At 42.1% G+C, this 24662-nt stretch overlaps 1 protein-coding gene across 1 annotated transcript in view; it reads left to right on the top strand.

Moving 5' to 3' along the window:
• The window catches only part of lrfn1 (leucine rich repeat and fibronectin type III domain containing 1), a 180623-nt gene that overhangs the window by 148445 nt on the left and 7516 nt on the right, over positions 1 to 24662 (top strand). Inside the window, exon 3 of the mRNA XM_077230421.1 lies at positions 11022 to 12414. Within this exon, the coding sequence (XP_077086536.1) occupies positions 11042 to 12414 (1373 nt within the window). The 5' untranslated portion in view covers positions 11022 to 11041. The remainder of the gene's footprint in view (positions 1 to 11021; positions 12415 to 24662) is intronic.

Here is a 24662-nt window from a genome sequence, read left to right as displayed (position 1 = left end):
GGATGTTATTAAAGATTTTGTATTGTAGTCATATTGCATAGTTGTGCTTGGGAGTTTAATTGTTTAATTTGTGATAATAAGTGTGTCAACATAATTTTTATCTAGGTTGTCATAACTTGCAAAAACAAGACAAAACCAACAAAATCAATTTTGAAGTCAATGTGTGCTTTTTCCTGTGAGCTGATTGTTTTTCTATGCATTTTTAATAAATAAAAACGTCTCAGGTTACGACTGTAACCTATGTTCCCTGAGAACAGGGAACGAGACAATACGTCAACGACGCTATGGGGGGGAACGCCTCAGGCGTGACAGGTGTCTGAAATCACTATCAAATCACGTCAATCATATTGACCGGCGACAGCCCGTGAATCATTAGCGTGAATGATTAACGTGCGACCTGGAAGTATAAAGGGGCGCCTTGCAAACATGACAAATCACCTTATCGTCTGAAGGGACTGTACGGTAGGCAAGCCCCGCGGCATGGCAGGGAGACGTATTGTCTCGTTCCCTGTTCTCAGGGAACATAGGTTACAGTCGTAACCTGAGACGTTCCCTTTCGAAGGGAACTCAACAATACGTCAACGACGCTATGGGGAACGATATACCAACGCCGCCATGCTAAGGGGAGTGCATGCCAAGTGGCAGTGACAACTGTCAGAACCAGCAACTTCAAATGAAACGCTAGAACCACTCACCCTCAGGTCACACTGGGCTGTCAGTGACAGCATTCCCTACGGTCATAGCCCAAGCTACAGCCTCACAGAAAAACCTTCATAAACATGGTTAAATGAAAGGTCTACCTGGGCCGGCTCCGGGCCTGGAACCTCAGCTTCCAATTAGAAGGGGTCCCTTCTAGGGAATGTGGCTAGGGAACCCAAGGGAACCCCAGCCAGTCACTATTCAGGGGAACGTACTCACCCCGAAATGCCACCAGGACGGCCCGACCTGGCGCCAGTACATAGACACTAGTCTGGCCAAATCCTGTCTGTCTGAAGACAGAGCCTCTGGACAAATGCCTTAAGTAAGGCATCCAACCCGAGGGACTGCGAAGCTGGCAGTGAACCACTCGGCCCGGATCTCAGAGACGGGATATCCCGGAGAGTATGACTCAGCATAGTGCTTTCCGACCCTTGCCAGCGAGGGGAGTTTCTCTACTCGATCCACGGATCAACCCAGTGTCTGTGTTTCAAAACACTGAGGAGGCCTGTGAAGGCCTAAGGGCTGATCTAACTGGGAGGCCTCACGAGAGGCCTACGACCGTCTGACCAGACTCAGGAAGCCGCATGCTCAAAGAGACCCTCATGAGGGGAGCACACGGTCTGCCTGATAGGCAAACCAGGCTGTAGGCAGAAAAGGTTCCGGGAGGGAACCTTTAGCAGAGAATGAACACTTTAGCGAGCCAGGGCGCAAGCTCGCCTTCAGCAGCTGCCTATTAAGGCTAGCTGAAACTGATAGCAAGAGACCACTAGCTTCATAAACCCAGCACCACTAGGGAGCGTTACAGGGAGGCCCGGAGAGGCCTACTACCTGATCCTTTAGGGAGGCACGTGAGGCCTACTACCTGATAACCACGGTACGTGGGATGCTCACCTTCAGGGAGGCCTGGTGAGGCCTACCACCTGGTCACCACTATCTGTGGGAACTCACTGGTAGCTTTGAGCCCTGAGTCCGGGTGGGGACTCGCCTATCAGGGAGGCCTGGTCGGGCCTACTAGCTAATAGCAAGTCATATTCTGTTTACACAGCGCCTACAGCATCCTGGTGCCTAATCACATTGCCCATGGCAGTGTACTCCGCAAAAAAGCTAGCACCCTTAAAACAAGGGGAGTACAACATACGCCACTCTGCCTCAACGGAGGCCCCAGTTAGTCAGGGGCCTACCACCTATGCATGGGCGTCAGCTCAGGGCAATGCTCTGGCTTCAGGGGAGCGTACTTCGACCAAAGAAGAAGTGAAGCTTACTCCATACTCGACCCGAGCCATAGTGGTGCGAGGTGGGATAAAACAGAACTGGGAGTGAAGTGCTCAGACCTACCCTGTATCACAGGGGAATACTCACACCTCACCCTGAGGTTATCAGGGTGCGGGCCTGCCAGCGGCTCTAGGGGTGACAGAAATGTATCTGAGCCCAACCTAGGGGAGTGGGGCTTGAATGAAAGCCAACCACCTACAACCTAGCGCTCGAGCAGTAGCTCAGCGAGGTGAGTGAAGCCTAAACTGGCGGCCTAAATCCATAGGCCAGTTCTGCATGGCAGGGTCGGGCAGGAAACCCAGTCTTCTTCGTGAAGCGAAAGACGGCCTAACCCTGCTCAATAAAGACATATATACCACGGAGGCCTGTTTGAGGCCTACCATGTCCTTACAAACCATCCTCAGCACCACGCTGCATTACTCTAGTCACCCCAGAATGCAGAGAAGGGGGCGGGCCTTGGCCTAACGACTCCCACGGGAGGAGGCTGTTTATACAGGGATGCTAGAAACCAACATTCACACAGTGAAGGGTCAGAGGAAGAAATGCTAAAATTTTTAGCAGAGCGCCTCTAATATCCCTGGCACAGCCTAGGCCAGCTACAGAGGCGGCCCTGGTGAGGGCCAGCCTGCAAGCATAGATCTATCTGAGGGCTCGGAGGAGCCACAGCCTTAATAAAGAATATAGTCTGTATTATTCCATACAAAGGGCTGCAGAATCGCTCAGCCTAATGAAAACCCAAACAGAGCTCAAGGGGCGAAATACTCAGGAAGAAGTCAACGGACCCGTGGGCCGGACATAAGATCTATCTGAAGCTCTAGCATCAGTCAACACTCTAAGTAAAAAATTCTAAGAGAGAGACCAACTACTCTACCCTGAGGTGGCTAACAGCCCGAAGGCTAACATAGTTATCGTTCTGGCCACCTAACGGGGAACTTCAGGGCCCTAATGATCCAGGAAACTTCTCTTACCTTATTACCTTGACATGACCCCATAGCTCTATACAGGGAACGAGGTCTGTAGAGAGATACATCTCGGAATTTTAATTCACAAAAAAATTACTCTTAAAAGACCAGTCAGCTCACCTGCGGCGTGCGGAGTGAAGACTCGCCAGATAGTTCTTTATGACCCTGGGGTCCACCACTTTACATGCCTGAAAGAGGCGTTTCTACTAGCCAAGCCTAGGCGGGCCATTGGAACATCGTTCTTATCATAGGCCCAGCCCCAGGCCTGATGTAATGAACGTCTGGGGAGTCAGAAGAGAGGAGAGGGCTGGATTTCTTTTTAATGAAGCCCTCCGGGGAGATTATCCATCAGCGACACTGTGTGCGCTTGTGCTGGATAACCTCCCTCAGATCCCTCTTTTTGCGGGAGTCACGCCTCTTCTGCGCCCTGTTCCTCCACGGAGGGGGCGCACGAGAGGCGACACTGGCTCTCTGGCCCTGTCTACGGTCCTCGGACCGTGAAGGGCCAGGCCCTCCCGCCTGCCTGGGTGTGGAACCGGATCTCAGCGGTATGCAGGATCCTGCAGCAGGTCGGCCTGATATGCCTGCAGCACCGCCATAGTGTGCAGGGAAGCACCAGCCTGAACCGCTGTCGTGTATGCTCTGCCATTCAAACGTGCTGTTGACTTTAGCGGTTTGGATGGCAGGGTTGGAGCTCTCAGTGTCGACGCCTGCCAAGACACGAGATAGTTCGCAAACGACTCGTCAAATGGGCGGCATCGACACATACCCATGCTCTGCGATCCCCTCAACATCAGCGAAATTAACCCGCTGATGTCGGTGAATACGGGCAGAGTATGGGCTCTTCCATGCCCTCTCGATCTCCGTGTGAAGATCAGGAAGGAATGGAAGGCTCACCTGAGCTGGTGTGTATGGCAGGGGAGAAACTGATCGCCAAGCCTACCGCGAGCGGTCTCTCCTCTAGCGCGTCGCCATGGCAGCTACAGCCTGTTGGCGGCGCGCTCCACAACATCCACCAGGTCTGCACACACGGGGCAGGGTGGCTGAGAGGGTTCAGGATCTACCTGATTATAAACCTCCTCAGCCATCTCCTGCTCGTCCTGAAGAGCAGCAACTGCAGGAAACCATTGGTGCCTGCAGTTCGCCCTCGTCAGCCGTCGAATCATTTGAGAGGTTTACAGGACTCTCAAGATGATCGATGAGCTCTATCTGGAAGCCCATGATGCAAGTCGCCGCTCTGCCTCGGCACGAGCGGGACCACGCGGACCAGACGTTGAACCCCCTTCACTCGAGAAGAGGGCCAGACGAGAACGGAGCGTTTTAAGAGAAAAACGCTCACAGTTCACACAGAGGATTCCCTCGAGAACCTCTCGTGCGCGCTCTTCTCCCAGGCAGGAAAAAACACACTCGTGTGCTGTACATTTCATTTTCTTACCGTTTCATGGAGTAGCGTTTTCAAACAGACAGTCCCTGAAGACGATGAGATGATTTGTCATGTTTGCAAGGCGCCACTTTATACTTCCAGGTCGCACGTTAATCATTCACGCTAATGATTCACGGGCTGTCGCCGGTCAATATGATTGACGTGATTTGATAGTGATTTCAGACACCTGTCACGCCTGAGGCGTTCCCCCCCATAGCGTCGTTGACGTATTGTTGAGTTCCCTTCGAAAGGGAACTGTAGCTGTAGTTTGTTAGATAAATACCAGATGATTACCAAGTTTAGTGTTTTGTTCTTCGCTCATATCTAAAATATACTGTATATATATATATATATAAAAATACTTTTGACCACTACTGTTTTTATTTTCAAAGCAGTGTTTATTTAAGTTTTATTATATTATATTGATTACTATAATTAGTTAGTAATTATTTTAATATATTTTAATAATTTAACATAAAAATAATTATTAATTTTAAATATTTTGAAATAATATTTAAATATTGAATTATATTAATTTGTGTATTTACTATATATACATATTTTATTTTATAATTAATTGTATTAATATTTTTAATTAGCTTTATTTTTTATGTTAATTGTAGTTTCATTTTTAGTCATTTCATATGTACTTTTGTCATTTTATTTCTCATTTTGTTTCATAAATGAGGCACAGTGTAATGGAGAGTTCACAAAGAAACTACAAGTAAAAGAATTCATAATGACAGATATATATATATATATATATATATATATATATAGTTTTTGTGAAAAAATATTGCAAGTGAACCTCGAAACAAATTAATATTATAATAAAAAATCCATGCCATGATGATTTAGTTAACCCTGTACGATAATAAGATAATAATAAACCTGTTTCAAACACCACACACAGCAGCTGATGAGCTTCAGGTGTGTAAAGAACAGACGTTTAACACACATCACTAACACATCACACATCTGGAGAAGACAGTATGCTCTTGCCTCAAGGTGAGATTAAGGAAATGTAAGTTACTAGAGCTGATTTGATGAAAGTTTCATGAACCGAGACATACATGTTCAGCTGAACCTTTTGAACTCTGTAACGTTTGAAAAATGTATGAGTTGTTTGTGTTGAAAGTGAAGGAAGTATTTCTATGAAAAAATACAGCAGACTTTCATAAATCTGCTCTGATCAAACAGACACTTGATTATTATGTATTTACAGTCACACGAAAGAGCTTACGCAGTTTTAAAGGAATATTCTGGGTTAAGCTCAGTCAACAGCATGGGTGATTACCACAAAAAAAATAATTTTTCACTCATTCCTCACTTATTTTCAAAGAAAAATAAATGTTTCTGTCGTCTGATTGATAGTTTAGACTTTCTGTCCATGCATAATTGTACAAACCTTCAGATCGTGCTTCACGTGTCTTTCTTCTGTCGAATCTGCATTGATTTTCATCAAGTAAATGTAATAATATCCTTTATATTTCAAGATGAACACTTATTGACTGAAGTACCTCCATTAGGGCTGCAACTAACGATTATTTTGATAATCGATTAATCGGACGATTATTTTTTCGATTAATCGATTAATCGGATAGAAATTAAATTACATTTTTTTTTATTATAACTAAATAAAACCGTAAATCAGGGTATTTATGTGTAAAAGTGTACTTTAAAAAGTGCAAAAGCCACACATTGAGTTTTACTAATATCAATATTTGCATTGTTTTTAATGATAATTGCTGATGGCAAGTTGACAAACATGATTATTGTTAAAAAAATGATATCCAACATATTATGTTTTAACACAATTTTTGTTAAAACAAATTTACACAGACATGTTGTTCAGATGTGAATATCTGAACTAAAAACAAACTAAAAACATCTAAAATATATAATTCATTTAATTTTTATTTAAAATTAATTATATATAAGGAATATAAGGATAAAGAATATAATATATATTATATATAATATATAAAAGAATAATATAAGGATAAATTGATTAAATAAATATAGAAAGACTGAAAACAATTGTGTGAATGTAGAGCCGCAGTAGATCGCGTTTGAAAAACAATTAAAACTTAGTAGACAAATGCTATAAAAAGAGAACGGAATGGAGGTAACGTTACCCAGCAAGCTAACAGGCTTGAGTAAAGGACAGGAGAAATTATGCATTAGTGCACAAGCATTCGCTGAAAACCACTGAGTACAGTGACTAAAAAACAATATTTTACTGCTGCTGTTATTAACTGCCTTTATATTTAGTGCTTCGCTTTGTAAACACCGTTTTAATTTAACCTATTTCTGCGGTAGCGCTATTTTAATCCATCACTTACGTTGCGAGCGAACTGATTGCACAACCTGATGCTCGAGACAAAATACAGACATCCCGGAAGTCCCGGGAGTCTCCCGCATATTGATTGCGGCTCCCTGATGCCCACGAATTAGTACAAACTCCCGAAATCTTGAGCGCGCAAGCAAGAGCGCGCATGCGAGACATAAGAGACTGCTCCAAACCGTGTAGCGCGCGCGCTCGGCAGAGCGCCTGAGGGAGAGAGACCTTGCGTGTGTGTGCGTACCAGTAAACGCTCCCCGTGACGTAAGCAGACCAACTAATCGATAATGACATTCGTTGACAACGATTTTCATAATCGATTATAATCGATTTTATCGATTAGTTGTTGCAGCCCTAACCTCCATACTTTTTTTAAAGAAAGGTAAAAAATGTCTTGAATATGATCATCAGGCTTTTGATCATTGTATTGCATAATATGTTTTAAAAGTACAGAGCACTGATCATAAAACTAAGCATTAAATCTTACAAAGACATTATTGGCAGATATTTTATGTAAGTATCTGCTACTGTTATAAAGATCGTTGATTTACATTCAGTGCTTCAGAATTTCCTCTGGCACTAAACTGCAAATGTTCTGCTTTTTTCTCCTCTATATTCTCACTGTATTAGACATTAGAGCCTTGCGTCAATTATGTTACTCACTTATGCAAAACCTTTTTGTCTAAAGGTGAAAAGAACTAGCTGAGATTATGTCTTATGTTAAGCACAGTAGGAATGCCTCGAGCTTTGGTTAAAGCACAGTAAATCCCTGAACTGGTCCCAGTTCGTCGTAGCTGATGTGACGGTGGTGTGGATCAGCAGAAGTGATGCGTTAGAAACACTTTGACGTTAATGGCTGGTGTTTTACTCGAGACGAATGGCTGTGGAATCTGCATGCGATGTCACGTGTGTTCAGCCGCACTTCACGCTCTTTAAACGCCTGGTTAAAGCACTTGTAAATATTCAATACCTGTCCTATCTCCATCAAGACCTTAATGGAATTCAAAGACCTACATTCTTCCGCAGAGTTGCCTTGGAAACAAAGTTCTCCGGGCTGTTTTTTTCCCTGTGTTACCGGAGATCAATGGAGCGAATCCTCCGAGACAGAGACAGGAATCTCTCCGCCACACAGTCTCCACTGAGAAAACACACCGTGTCCCAGTTAGGACTGAATACACACACAATTATTCCTCATCGCGTGCGGATCGGGCCCTTATTGAACTCGGACTTATCGATTAGCGACGGCATTTACAAGCGCTGCAGAAACTTCAGCTCACGTATCGATGCCACTGTTACACACACATTTGCTTTTGCAATCAGATTTGCTAATTAAGCCAAATGAACATGTTCAATAGCAGAGAGAAATCAAACATGAATTAGCAGAGTAGCATAAATACACACTTCATCTTAAACTATTTTAAACAGCATTTTCTCATATTTATATAATTATAATGCACGCAATTATGAATATTAATTTAGAGACTATACAGGGATTATTTGTATTATAATTTAGATTTAGATTTAGATTTGTTATTTAAATATATCTGTCTGTCGGTTTTCTATCTATCATCTATCTATCTGACTGTCTATTTATCTATCTATCTATTTGAGTATCTATCTATCTATCTATTTGAGTGTATGTCTATCTATCTAACTATCTGTCTATCTATCTGTCATTATCTATTTGAGTGTCTATCTATCTGTCTATCTATCTATCTATCTGACTATCTATCTATTTGAGTGTCTATTTATCTATCTGTCTATCTCTCTATCTATCTATCTACTGTATCTGACTATCTATCGATCTATCTATCTATCTAACTGTCATTATCTTTTTGAGTGTCTATCTATCTATCTGACTATCATCTATCTACTGTATCTGACTATCTATCTATCTATCTATCTGTCTATTTATCTATCTATCTGTCTATCTATCTATCTGTCTATCTGTCTATCTATCTGACTTTCTATCTATCTATCTATCTGACTGTCTATCTATCTATCATCTATCTATCTATCTATCTATCTATCTATCTATCTATCTATCTATCTATCTATCTATCTATCTATCTGACTGTCTATTTGTCTATCTATCTATCTATCTTTCTTTCTTTCTATCTATCCATCCCAAAGTTATCTATCTATCTGTCTGTCTGTCTGTCTGTCTAATAGTGATCATATTGTGTTGCTTTATTTGATATCACCAGCAAATTCATCATGAATATATTATGAATTTAATATAATTTGTAACTTAATATAATGTATTAGATTCTATTAAAACCACAGGACTCTTGTCATATCGCAGTCAGTGTCGTGTTGCTTTCATACGTGAGAACAAAACCAATCAGCCAAAGAGACTTCTTTACACATGACAGAGTATTTCATTTAGACATTGTTTCATACATGATCTCTTTTATTACGACCTGCACCATGAAAATATCACACGTTAATATGTAATATGATCTCAAGCATGACAAGGCCTCGTATCAAGAGTTTGCTCATTGAATGATGGAGAGTTACAGAGCAGAAGACAGCAGATAAATAAAGAGCAGCTAACATCGTGTCATCAGTTTGACGTTACACAGGACAGAAAGCTCGGGAAACGTGCCATTAGATCCGGGATAAGTGGACAAGATAAACACAAGAAGAAGGAGAGATTGCATAGAGGAGATGGATGTAGTGTCACGGAGAAACACCAGATGTGCAGGTCCATAAGGGAGTTTTGCGGATATTTCCCAATCAGCATTTTAAAGTTTTTTATATATATTTTCTCCCACCCGTTCAATGTAGAGCCAGATCTCTGAGCGGAGAAATCGATACGGCTAAAAGGAGATGGAAGAGTGAGAGCGTCTGTCGAAGCATACGGGAGCCATCAAACCACATCAGAACCTGATGGATGTCAAAGCCTGTTTTATTCCTCCACGTCCCTTCAGGTTTATTACCACAATTTATAGGACAATTAAGTCGCTCCTACAACGGTCTAATTTTTCGGAGTGTTACTTCGGCTCAGAACCGGTCCGGAGCGCACAAAGCTATCCACGGATCTTGATTATGAGGTGCTGGAGAGGATTTTGTCCGTGTGAAAAGTCGCATTGTGGGGAAGAAATTGTTGTTGAGAGTATAACAAGAAATACATGTCAGAGTTCAAGGATTTGGTCTTATTTTCAGAAGCTGGTTTATATTGGATGATGTTTACTTTTCCTTGGACTTGCACGAAAGGTTAGGAAAACTTTTAATAAGCTACTCGGGGTCAGTAACCTCACCGCTGATTCCTGCTTTTGTGATGAAATGCTTGCTTTCTTAATACATGTTCTTGCCAGAGCATGTTTTTCTAAAGAAAAAAAAAAGTTTTTTCTCTTGTTATTTTCATCTAGTGGTTATTGGTATCCTTAATAGCTTCTGAAATTACTTTCCTTCTCAGATCACTGATTGTTGACAGTATCAATATCGCAAATCGACCAGAATCAAACTTTTACCGAATTCGAAAATATTTGAAAAGTGGAAATAAAGTGGGTAGGAGTAGGGTGTGCTTTATAGTCCCAATAAGACGGCATCCATTTAATAATTGTAACAAATATAATAATTTACACTCTGTTATTATTAAATACTGTTTAATGTACAACACTGTATAAATAGTAGGGATGCATGATATATCGGCCACCATATTGGTATCTGCCGATATGTGTTCATTTTTAATATTATCGTTATCGGCCTGATAAGAATATTTGGCCGATATATTAAAGCCGATAAATAACGTATTATTTCCTTCAGCTGAGATTCTTCAGATGCGCACTGTTCAAAATTATGGTTTTGAATTGCTTGAAATATAATTGGAATCACTTCAAAAAAGAAAATACAGTGAAGTGCAAGTCTGTCATATAGTCTACGTGACATTATAATGAGAACATTATAGTTGTGCTCGGGACATGGATTTTTACAGTGAGACTTTTAGTTTTGTAATCAGACTCTCAAAAATTCTATAAAAGATTTAGATTTATTGGCCAATATATCGGTTATCAGCTAATATAAAGAATTAACGTTATCGGTCAATTTTTATATTGGTGCATCCCTAATAAATAGCATCTACCTAATATTTACACTGATTGCAAAGAAAATACTGCTATTTTTACATAGTTTAAATACACTACTTTCACTCAGTGGAAATAGCATCTATCGCTAAGAAAATATGCGATTTTCACTTAGTGTGAACATAATCTAGTTAGCAAATAGCCAATGCCTAAGATTAAATCCTGCAATGCTGCCTCACAAGCGTGTGTGTGATGTGTAAATTCTGATGTCTCCGTTCTGTGTGTTTGTGCAGGACCAGGAAGCTGATGAATCATGGAGAGGCTGGTGTTTTATGTGCTGGTGTTCGGCGCGCTGGTGAAGGCTCAGCAATGCCCGGGTCGCTGCATCTGTCAGACCATCTCACCCACACTCACGCTCCTCTGTGCCAAGACTGGACTTCTGTTCGTGCCACCGTCCATCGACCGCAAGACAGTGGAGCTCCGGCTGACCGACAACTTCATCACGGCCATCCGCAGGAAAGACTTCGTGAACATGACGAGTCTGGTGCATCTCACGCTGTCACGCAACACCATCAGCCAGATCGCTCCGCACGCCTTCGTGGGCTTGAAGTCCCTCAGAGCGTTACACATGGACGGAAACCGGCTGGCGGTCATTAACAGCGACCAGCTGAAGGGTTTGATCAACCTGAGACACCTTATCCTGGGCAATAATCAGATTCACCATGTCGAGCTGACGTCCTTCGACGAGTTCGTGTCCACCATCGAGGACTTGGATTTGTCCTACAATAACCTGAGGACGTTACCGTGGGAGGCGATCGCAAGGATGACCACCATCAACACGTTAACGCTGGACCACAATCTGATCGACCACATCGGCGTCGGGACCTTCACGCTCCTCACAAAGCTGGTACGCCTGGATATGACATCAAACCGCCTTCATACGCTCCCGCCGGACACGCTGTTTCAACACGCGCAAGTCCTGTCGGATCCCAAGACGTCCAGCTCCAACAAGCTAGCCGTGAGTTTCGGCGGAAACCCTCTCCACTGTAACTGCGAGTTGCTCTGGTTGCGCCGCCTGACGAGAGAGGACGATCTAGAGACTTGTGCTTCTCCAGAACACCTGATGGACAAGTATTTCTGGTCCATTCAGGAAGAGGAGTTCATCTGTGAGCCACCGCTCATTACCAAACACCAGGTCACCAAACCCTACGTCATGGAGGGTCAGGGCGTCACGCTGAAGTGCAAGGCGATGGGCGACCCCGATCCCGCTATACACTGGCGCTTTCCTGATGGAAAGTTGGTGCATAACAATTCCCGCACGATCCTGTATGACAACGGTACCCTGGATATCCTGATCACCACGCTTAAAGACAGCGGCGCCTTCAACTGTGTCGCCTCCAACGCCGCGGGAATCGCTACGGCTGCCGTAGAGGTCAACATGATCCCGCTCCCGCTGTTCGTCAACAACACGGGTCACATGAGGGAGGCGGATCCGGGACTCTCCGACATCACCACATCCACCAAATCCGGCAGCAACGACACCAAGCCGCAGAACAAGAGGGTTGTGGTGGAAAACCTGACCGCCAACTCCGCCGTGATCCACTGGCCCTCCGAACGCCACATTCCCGGGATACGAATGTATCAGATCCAGTACAACAGCACCATAGACGACACCCTGGTGTACAGGTATAAAACCTCATCTTTTATGATACATAAAAACAGACGTGACTAATGAAATGGGCAGCTGCTGAGATCCCCCTATTGTGCCTTTAACTGAAGCACTTAACCTCAGGTTACGCCAATTATTGAGCTGTCTAATCCATCAAGTCATTTAGGATTAAAAGCCACTGCTGAATCCCATTCAACCAGCTTTCCTGGATGAATCTAATAGACCTAGATAGATAGCAGGACAGACAGAACAGATCTCAGATTATAGCCATTTATCATTTCTATAAAATAAAAATGTAAAGAAAGATCTTTAACTACTTTTATAATAACACAATTTTTTATAAAGTTTTTATCATTATTATTAAAAATTATTGAAGATCCTCATAATATTAATAATTATATTTTATATTTACATTTTAATATTTAATTATATTAGGCAAGGGTAATAATACTATATTTATATCATCTATCTATCTATCTATCTATCTATCTATCTATCTATCTATCTATCTATCTATCTATCCATCTACCCATCTATCCATCAATATATCATATAACACATGTTATTATATGAATATAATATAAAATTAAATACAATTAAATATATATTTTATAAAAATGTACACAAATTAAATAATTATTAGTGTAATAATTATCACATTTAAAATTTTAAAGTAAAAAATAAAGAAGCAATTAGTATTATTATTGTTTATCTGCTTTATGAATATATATATATATATATATATATATATATATATATAGTTATACATATAGTTATATAATTATGTAACTCGCAAATAATTAAAATGTCAAAAAAAATTATATTATATTTTTGTATATGTATGCTAAAATATAGTAAAACATTGTAATAATATATCTATATAACTTATTTACTTATTTTTTTCTTTATAATTTATATTTTTATGTTAAATAATAAAATATTATTGTGTTTACAGATCTCCATCAGTGAACTGAATCAGCCAATAGGCGACACTAAAACTGGAGCAAATTTACATAATAACAGGTTGTTTAAAGATCAGCTGAATTATTAATAACCTCAAAGACTCTCAGTAGAGAAAGAAACCTGAAGGTTTAAAGGTCAGATGTGGAAAATATTAAAAGCCCAGATGTGTATATATTGATATTGAACATTGATGGATGGCTATATGAAATATTATGGATGGATGGATGGATGGATGGATGGATGGATCGATGGATGGATCGATGGATCGAAGAAATTATGGATGGATGGATGGATGGATGGATGGATGGATCGAAGAAATTATGGATGGATGGATGGATGGATGGATGGAAGAAATTATGGATGGATGAATGGAAGAAATTATGGATGGATGGATGGAAGGAATGATGGATGGATGGATGGAAGGAATGATGGATGGATGGATGGAAGGAATGATGGATGGATGGATGGAAGAAATTATGGATGGACGGAATGATGGATGGATGGATGGAAGAAATTATGGATGGATGGATGGATGGATGGATGGAAGCAATGATGGATGGATGGATGGATGGAAGAAATTATGGATGGATGGAAGCAATTATGGATGGATGAAATTATGAATGGATGGGTGGATGGATGGAAGAAATGATGGATGGATGGATGGATGGAAGAAAGTATGGATGGATGGATGAAATTATGGATGGATGAAATTGGAAGCAATTTTGGATGGATGAAATTATGAATGGATGGAAGAAATGATGGATGGAAGAAATGATGGATGGATGGATGGAAGAAAGTATGGATGGATGGATGGATGAAATTATGGATGGATGGATGGAAGCAATTATGGATGGATGAAATTATGAATGCGCGGAAGAAATGATGGATGGATGGATGGATGGATGGAAGAAAGTATGGATGGATGGATGAAATTATGGATGGATGGATGGAAGAAAGTACGGATGGATGGATGAAATTATGAATAGATGGAAGAAATGATGGATGGATGGAAGAAATTATGGATGAATGAATGGATGGATGAATGAAAAAAAATCTTAATTATTCCAAACTTGTGACCAGTAGGTCTGTAGATGCCACAGACTGTCTCTGTGATTCAGTGATTTAGTAATTTGGTGATTCAGTGATTCGGTGATTCAGTGATTCAGTGTGAGTGTACAGTATTCGCCCTCCTGCCTCCGACAGCAGACCAGCACTTGGCGCATGAACCGACATAATGGAATTTAATGTCTGCGACGGCAGCACAGCTAGCGAGCGGTAAAACACTTCTGACATTTATTGCCACTCGCAGAGCCTCACTGCTGGCAACAAGCGCATTACGCTAGAATGATCTGGAAGAATATGCATCTGCTGAGCGCCGCCACGCTTTTAAACACAACACCTTTATCTTACTAAGTGCCCAAAACACACAACAGAGCCGCATTAGGCCATCATTAGACTCTGACAAAGCTTCAAATTAAAATGGCTTTTCCCTTTTCGATAAAAATGGGGAAACATCAGGAATGTGAACAAGGCAGAAACAAGCAACTACTGATGACTGCTTTCAAGGGCAAACAGTAATTTTCAGAGGAAGCTGTGAAATTGCCTCTGGTTTATTGCAACGCGTTTAGTGTTAAACAGCTTTTGTGTTTGTGAGTCGAGGCGATTGGTCCGCAGTCATGAGAAACCTCAGACCTTCTGTGAATCAAATCATCCGCAGAGATCTGGAGGGTGACACTCGTATCGTGTAACCCGAGCGAATTTACATAATAACAGGTGGTTTAAAGATCAGCTGAATTATTGATAACCCCACAGACTGTCCGTAGAGATGGAAACTTTCTCCATCAATGAGGCGGATATCTCCGGATGAGGTTTAAAGGTCAGGCGCAGTCCATGTTGAAAGCCCAGATTAAACTGATATTGAACAGGTCAGACGCATGTGTGCTGGAAAATGGCAGTGGGTTACATTAGACCAGTGCTCCTGGGTGAATCTCACGAGGAATGTCCAGCTCAATTTTTCTCAAAATCCCTTTTTTTTTTTTTTTTACAGTAGATAATAAATGCTAGCATTAACATCATACTTTCACTATTTTACAATACTACACATTCTGGATGGGGAGATATGCAATGTGTCTATATGTATGTATGTATGTATGTATGTATGTATGTAAATGTGTGTGTGTGTGTGTGTGTGTGTGTGTGTGTGTGTGTGTGTGTGTGTGTGTGTGTGTGTGTGTGTGTGTGTGTGTGTGTGTGTGTGTGTGTGTGTGTGTGTGTGTGTAGAGATATGTTCATCCATATTGCTTTCTGTTTTATGTTGTTTATATGTTTGTTTACTGTATTTGTTTGCTCATTAATCTTCTCTTGTATTATGCATTCCTTTTTTTGTTTGTCACCAACAAGCTTATTTCTCTTATTTCCCTTTTCAACATCTATATTTTTCTATATTTGTTTTTTGCTGTTGTTTTCTTGGCGGAGAAAAAAAAATTAACCCATGTGCTGGGTTGGGTCATTTTTATTTTATTTATTTTTTATTTATTTTTTTACCTTTTTAACCAGGTGGTGGATTTTTTTTTTCTGTAACTCAGCTGCTGGGTCATTTTTACTGTCAATACAATTAATGAACCCCTCACATACTGTACCTACCTAGTGCTGGGTCAGTGTAACCCAATGTTGGGTAGTCTGTGCCAAACCGGTTAAAACTGGATACTAGTCATTTTGTGTTCAGTTCTGAGAGAAAACGTCCCGAGAGGAAACTACCTGAATGAAATTAAGGTGTGTATACCATTGCATTCCTATGAAATTTTTACTGTACAAAGAGAAAAATGTCTGTGGTCTCACCTTTCACCTTTTTGGTTTACATGTACGTCTCAGCTAACGTCTGCTTGGTACGCTAACCTTCTACAAACAAACACAGCATAAACCAGATCTACACTCAAAGCGAGTACGCCAGCTCCACCGTGGAAGTTTCACCTCTCGCCAAACGAATGCAAGACCAGAGCCGAAACACAACACTGTCATGTGTAACAAAGTTGGCGTACGCTCCACTGACTAGCGCTAGCATCTCAGCTGTGGTCGCGCTATGCGTTGGACAGGTTGAAACTTAAATATCTGACAGACGAGATGGCACAAGGTAAAGCTGTTTTTGAAGTAACTTTTTTGTGATTTGTGATTTTGTGATTTGTAAAAGACTAACTTGCCATTGAATAAAAATATGGTATATGAACTGTTTAAGTGTGTTTTTATTATTTAAAATGGAAAACTTTCAGTATCAGGTTGACTGACCCAGCACTATGTCAGAAAACAGAAAGCTAATGGGTTAATGTATAAAACCCAACAAGCTGGGTCAAAATAACCCAGCATGTGTTTTCTATCCTATATTTTCCCAGCGCTGGCTTGCAAAATAACCCACAAGTGGTTGTTTTCAACCCAGCATTATTTAAAGTGCACAGATTTTTATTAGTGTGATGCAATAAAAGATCATTCTCATTATAGTCCGGTTATCTGGACGTAACTATTTAAGTAAATATCTAAATATTTTAATGAAACAATTACTGATGTATACTTACAATTGTACTATATATATTTTTATTTATTTTTTATTTATTTTTTATTACAGACTTTTTTTGCTTTACAGTAATACAAATTGAGAGGGTAAAATGTGCTTAATTATCATGGAGATTATGCCACAATGCCAAAATTGTTTGATGAATTTGTGAATATAAAATATATTATATATTAAAATATAAATATGAATATAAAAATATTATCTTTATACAAAGTATAATTTCTTTTTTTCTTTTTTTTTAAAGTTAAATATGAGCTGAACATATGGTAATTTTTTGACAATTTTTCGTAAGATTCACAGTTAGTTTTAAGCGATCAGACGATGTGAAGACAGCACCCTGCACTGCTTCTGTAAAATATGTGCTAATTGAGTCTCTAATTGCTTGTCAGTGTCTGATGAGAAGCAGGCCTGGGGACTGATGTAATTTCATCAGCACCTGTGTCAGGAAGACATTAGGATATTGTCCAGACGTGGTCGAGACGGTCAACGAGAGCAAACATGGGCCGGCTGCGATTCATTCTGATTCAGGAGACCTACACACTTCTAAAGCAAATGTCAATTTCTTAGCTAAAAAAAAACATGCAAGCAAACAGTGCAGTGAGTGGATATTTGAACTGAGAATTGATTTCCGTCTCTTGAACTGCCTCAGACTGACTCTTAAATTGCACTCGCAAAGTCCAATTCCTCTGAAGATATCTTTATCTCCACACTTTGGAGAGATCAGGCCGAAGATATTACCCGAGATATTACTGCTCGAGTTGTTTGCAAATTTATCATTGACTTACTGATAAAAACCTCTGCAACTAATCAGACTGAAGAAAAAATAGATGCAGGGCTTGACATTAACCTTTATGTTCATCAGCCACTGTGGCTAGTGGTTTTCCAAAGTTAGTCGTCACTCAGCATTTTCACTGGCCACAAATTTGTTGTTGGGAAATTACATTTTACTAGGGGTGTGACAATACACTTCGCTCACAAGACGAGACACTATATTGGGTTCACAAGAATGAGACTAATTGATATTTGAACACTTTTTAAGAAATTTTCAGTGACTAAATATATAACTAGAAAAATAGTGTTTTATTCGACTGAAAGTCACAAAATGCAAAACAATGCAGGTGCATTTTGAAATGTTTTAACTAATCTAGTGCTGTCACTAACTATTATTTTGGTAATCAAGTAATCAGTCGATTAGCTTGACAATTAATGGCTATGTTTACACGGAAACGATCTGAAGAGAAAATGCAAAAGTGGCGTTGCGTTATCACTTTTTATTTTAGATGAGCGTTATGGGGGGGGAATCTGCGTGCATATGGTGACGCAAAAGTGTGTGAAATTCGATGTAGTATGCACTCCAGGCAGCTAGGGGGCGATGTGAAGCACTGCCACACAACAACACCAAGTCTGCGCGCCTGCGTACAACCTTCCTTCTACTTCTCTAGCGCGAAATCAAAACATGGCGAAGCCAACAGCAAAAAGACTCTTGTACGTTTATCAGCCGCTAGGGCAACTTGAAGGTCCGGCGTATGGAAATAATCCGACATGTTGGTTGTTGTTTTCCTGAACTGGCGCATGCCTGTGACGTAAACGCGCACGCCACGAGAGCCACCGTGAGCAGATTTGCGTTTTTACCCTTTAGACGGGAACTAACCGCTTGGATGAGCGTTCTTTTAAGATTTCCACTCTGGAGGGTGGTTTCACTTTTTTGCGTTTTTAAGCCCCAAAAACGCCGTCGCGTGTAAACGAAAGGCACATCTGATAAAATATTTGTACGTTTTCACCCGCGAGCGTTCTCGTGTAAACAGGGCATATATTTGGTGATTAATCGAGTAATCAGTCGGGGGGTTTCGTTGATTAATCGAGTGATCAGTCGATTATTATTATTTATTTTTTTGTCCTGATTAATCAAGTAGTCAGACTGTTGTTTTGCCGATTAATCAAGTGATATGTCGGTTATTTGCAGATTAATATAGTGATCAGATTTTTTTGGTTGATCAAGTAATCACACTGTAATTTTGCCGATTAGTCGAGTAACCAGCCGATTATTTTTGCTGATTAATTGATTTATCAGTCGATTGTTTTTCCCTCTTTTCCGGGTAATCGGACGTTTTGGTCAATTTGTTGAGTAATTAACCAATTATCCTGCCAATTAATTGAGTGATCAGTCGCCGGTTAACTTGCTGATTAATCGAGTGATCAGTCGCTTGTATTTTGCTGATTAATCAAGTAATCAGACTGTTATTTTGCAGATTAAACACATAATCTGTCGATTATTTTGTCGATTAATCGAGTTAACTTATACATTTTTTTTGTGCTAATAAAAATAGACCTAAATGAACAATAGTCAAACCCACAGCATATGTAGAGATGGAGTTTGTTAACTGAGCTGCTGAGACACTCCAAGCATGTAAATTATAACAGTGCAACACTTCGCTATGAAACACAAATCGCGTCAGTCTTTATATGCATTCCCAAATGCACGTTATTGGAAACCCAAACAAAAAGCACATGCAGAAACTGATTTCATGAGGAGCAGCATTTACTGTGAACGGAGCTGCTCTGAGACACTGGAAGAAACACAGAACCTGAGCGCATGTAAATATAAAATTCAACACGCCAAAATAGCTAGCAAGAGTGACTATGTTACAGCAATGTCAAGCCCTGTGTACATGAACTCTTTCCCCATACCGTTTTACTGAATATGTCCATAAAATGAACTGGTTAGCTGTCACTAGAGGATCATGGGAACTGTAGTCCACAACAATGAAAATAAACATGCTAAAATATCCACTGTCATATTATGAATTTTTGCTTTCTTTTTTTGGTCTGAATATACGCCTGATTTGTAATGCTCATTATTAGAGAAAGAGGTTATTGCCTGCAGCATGGGTGTCGGAAGCAAAAAAAAAGTGTGTGGGTCCTCCCCCAGAAAATTGTTACTGGAGTAAATGCCATTTCATGCATTTCTGTTTAACACTCTGGTGCCTAAACAAGTAAACTAAACTCCGCTTCACGTCATGCATTAAATGCACAGCTATACGTGGATTATCCCGCTGCTGATACCATGCTTATTTGCCAGCATTGACAAAAGCTGTTATTGATGTTTGCAACGCAATATTTGACTGGAAGGGTACAACGGGCGGCTATTTTTGTCAGTTGCGGCTCGTTGAGAAATACAATGATTCAGCAGAAATGAAGTTTAATTTATTTGGGCAATCCTCAAGTGGAATGGATTTGACTGACGGCGCTCTGAAAAGTGAACAGACATATGCGCTGAATTAGAGACGGTAGAAGTGAGTGGCTCCCATATCATTGGTCTTAAAAACCATATACAATGGTTCCGACGCCCATGGCCTGCAGACTGATCTGGAAGTGGTCGGTTAATTTCTGCGGTTAGCCGGGGTGGACATGCTAAGTAAATGTCAGCAGAACGAGAAGACACCTGTTAGAGCACATATTTATCAGGAGAATCTCAATATTAGTAGGGATCAGGCAGCAGAGACATTTGTTTACTGAGGCTCTATGTAGGAGGACATTAATACAGTTGGTAAACCTTGAGGAAAAGACAAGCGGATGTTTGCACAGAACGAGAGAGAGAGAGCTGCGTAGCACTTTTGCTAAATCAGTGGTTATGCTAGTGAATATAGATACAAAAAAAAAAGTTTCTGGTCTGTTCTGATTCAGTCGGCAGGGAAAACACTCTAAAAATGCAAATAATAAAAATGTGAACGGTTGTGTCCAATCAAACTAAACAGTATTATGGCACAAATGTAAACATGATAACATGGGTTATTATTATTATTTCAATAAAAATGTATAATAATATCAATATTATTAACACTATACATATATATGTACACAAAGCAGTTTGTTCTAGTTTTCGAATCTGGTTGGCTGAGAGCCTTTTATTCTACTAATATCACACAGAAACTGTTTCCCAACTTGTTTTGGCAGCATTTCTCACAGTGAGCGTCAACGGTGGAGGAGCAAACCTACGATCATTTTACAAATACTACTGTTATTATGCAGCTGAATGATGGAGGTTTTTTTAGGCAAGAATGTAGTTGTTTGCGCTACATTAGTTGTCGCACTACAATGTGAAAATACTGTTCCCTTACGAAGGGAACTCAACGATGCGTCCATCGACGCCATGGGAACGCCCCCAGCGTGACTGCGTCTGAAGCATCTATGTCAACTAGTCCAATGGAAAGAATGAGCGTCACGGGCGGGTGACGTCATGACCAGGATATGATAAAAGCACATCCGGTGCAAACCGGCATTAGCTTCTGTTGCCTCAGCAAGCGATCTGTGTCAAACTGTCTGTTATATTTACTGTTGTCTGTCTGATATATATATTTATGGAAACTAAACAATTGCACGAACTCTGTGTTCTCCCTGCTCGCGCTATTTAACGAGTAGGGACACACACGAGCTTTGTGTGATGGGTTTGGGAGTAGAGCATGCGGTATCAGCCTCCGAGGGGGCTGATTGCCAACATTGTGAGAAGCTTTCGCTTCGCATGCTCCGCTCCCGCCTGTCACTTTTCGAGGAAAGTGGCCGGGCTCGCAATTCTCAGGGTGACAGGTCCCGCGTCTGCCGAGGCAGCGCGGAGAATGCATTCCTGTGGATCGCGAATAGGATCTCTTTACGGGGTTGGAGACGGGTCCGCGGATCTTATCTCCTCCCTTTCCACGAGGGATCCAGTGCTCTCTCGCCGGTCTCGGAAGCCCGCGCTAAAAGCGGTCTCTTCCGCCCGGGGAGAGAGAGAAATCAATGCTTCAGTGCTCTACCTCCGAGGAGGTAGATGTGCTGGGCATTGAAAGTGACACAATCATGGGGGAAGTGAATTTGCCATCTCTTTCCCCAGCGTATGAGAAATATATATAGCCTATATATATATATGATAGTTTAAATATTATATATAAAATAAAGTGAATATATATAAAAAATATATATAAAAATAATAAGCTGGTGGAAGTGTTTACTAAGGCTGTAGATAAATTAAATATTTATGGCCAGCAGAAATAAGGGGGCACTCGTCCTAAAAATAAAATAGATTAAACGAGTTTCCTTCCCTCTATTTTTCCACCTCCATCACGGGGCCTTCCATTTTTCCCGATCTGCACAGCGAGCTGTCTAGATCATGGAAAAAGCCTTACTCCTCTTGTCTTTTAGCCCCCACATTCATGTATATTCAGATATTTGGGGGTTAAGAGGGTATGGCTATGGGGCAATACCCCGGGTAGAACAGACGCTTGCGAGCTATCTGTCTCCCGGTTCAGTATCGTACCTGAAGGCGTCGGCTTCTCTCACTAAACCATTAAAGAAAACTATTTTTTAATCTAGTGGGAAAAGCATATATGGCAGTGGGTCTAGCATGGGCCTGCTTGCACACCATAGCAGTGCTACAAGCATATCAGGCTGACCTGCTGCGGTATTTGGACAGAAGTGAGGGAGTTTGGCCCGATGGGGTTTGAGAACTCCGTCGGGCCACAGATTTATCTCTCAGGGATGGCAGCCCTTGTGGTCACTGAGAGACACCTCTGGCTCAATTTGATGGGAATCATAGAGAAAGATACAAGATAATCTCTCCCTCGCTATGTCCAACCCCCTGGGGCTGCTGGGCGTGAGCAGCTCCAGCCGTCTAGTTTCTCATACACAACACAGCAGCCAAAGCCTTCAAAGCAGAAGCCGGATCCGAGGACCGTTCTTCACGCTGAGAAGGCTGCGGCTCAAAAGAAAAGGTCTGGCGCCACCGGCGTCAGACCGGTGAGGGCAGCCCCAACCGGGGTGGAATGGTGTACACCTCATTATACGGTGCCCTTTCCATCTCGGTGCCCTCAGGGGACCGTTCTGCCAACCCCGCCACCCTTGGTGCTTCGGGGCGCAGCGGTCTCCAGCGAGCTTCTGGCGCAGCGTCAACTCGACATTGCGTCGGAATGCGCCCTCTGAGGGGGGTTCGAAAACAGTCAGTTCGGGTGGTTCCTGCCAGTATGCTTCAGGTCCCCGAACTGGCTGTCTTTATTACACCAGAGGCCAGCCTCGAGGGGCTGGTTCCCTTGGTAGATTTTCTGGCAGCGCGGAAGCTACTGCCAAATATATCTCTATGGGTCCTGCAGTTAGTAGTAAGAGGCAGATTTGGTTCTCGTCCTCCAGGCTACAACGGGGTGTTGCTCACGTTAGTGCATTCCGAGCAGGCTCTGGTAATGGAGCAAGAGGTAAAGGCCCTGTTAGCAAAGAAAGCTATAGAGCAGGTGTACTCACCCGACATTGCGTCGGGTCTTTACAGTCGTTATCTCATTGTTCCAAAAAAGGATGGAGAGCTGCGTCACATACTAGATCTTCGTCTGTTGGAGTGTTTGGTGCTGGAACTCAAGTCCAAAATGCTGACACTCAAACAGATCGTGACTCAAATCAGATCCGAGGACTGGTTTGTCACGATAGATCTAAAAGACGCATACTTCCATATCTCCATCCTCCCTCAGCACAGGAGGTTCCTGAGGTTTTCTTTGGGGCAAAGAACACCAGTATCAGGCACTTCCTTTCGGTCTAGCTCTATCACCCCGCACATTCACGAAGCGTGTAGACGCAGCTCTGGCCCCGCCAGGCTGCAGTGCATATGCATTCTGAATTGCATAGATGACTGGCTGATTCTAGCGGAATCAGAACAGTTAGCGGTTCGGCACCGAGGTGTCGTTCTCGCTCCTATGCAGATGTTGGGGTTGAGGCTCAATGCCAAGAAGAGTGTGCTTTCTCCAGTACAGAGAACCACTTTCCTTGGTGTGGTATGGGATTCAGTGACGATGCGGGCCACTCTGTCGCCCGTTCGTGTAGCTGCTATCCTAACAGCCACAAAAGAGCTGAGGCTAGGCCAGTCACGCACTGTAAAACAGTTAGAGAGACTGTTGGGTCTTGTGACAGCAGCGTTCAACGGGATAACTTTTGGCCTGCTGTACATGAGACCTTTACAGTGGTGGCTCAGGACCAGAGGGTTCTCCCCGAGGGGAAACCCACTTCGTATGATCAAGATCACGCGGCGGTGTCTCCGCACCTTGGTTATATGGAGGAAACACTGGTTCTTAACCCAGGGTCCGGTGTTGGGAGCTCTTTGCCATCGAGTTGTGATCTCGACAGATGCTTCCCTCACCGGCTGGGGAGCGGTATTGGAAGGCCGCTCAGCTCAGGGCTTGTGGAGGAGTCATCATCTCTCTTGGCACATGAATTGCCTAGAGATGATGGTCGTCTTCAATGTGTTGAGACATCTCCTCCCAGACCTGAGGGGCCATCATGTGTTGTTCTGGAACAGTGACTGTTAGGCCTCAGGGCAGCAGCGTCCAATGTGATACCCTTTGACCTGCTGTACGTGAGACCTTTACAGAGGTGGCTCAGGACCAGAGGGTTCTCCCTGAGGGGAAACCCACTCCTTACGATCAAGATCACGCGGCAGTATCCCTGCGCCTTGGTTATATGGAGGAAACTCTGGTTCTTGACCCACAGACAACACGTTGGTGGCCTCTTATTTTGGTCCCTCAAGAAATTACGCTGTCTGAGGGCAGTGTATATTCCGGGGGGGGGCCAGAATATTGGAGCAGACACCCTGTCGAGGCAGGGGCTGAGGCCAGGGGACTCCACCCCGAGGCGGTGGAGCAAATATGGGAGTTTTACGGCCAGGCAGAAGTGGATTTGTTCTCGTCTCAGCATACGACGCACTGTCCACTCTGGTTATCCCTCACTCAA

Source organism: Siphateles boraxobius, unplaced genomic scaffold (genome assembly GCF_051911475.1).
Source record: "Siphateles boraxobius isolate OS27281-9 unplaced genomic scaffold, OSU_SipBor_1 143, whole genome shotgun sequence".
Lineage (NCBI taxonomy): Eukaryota > Metazoa > Chordata > Actinopteri > Cypriniformes > Leuciscidae > Siphateles > Siphateles boraxobius.
This window is presented reverse-complemented; position numbering and strand designations above follow the sequence as displayed.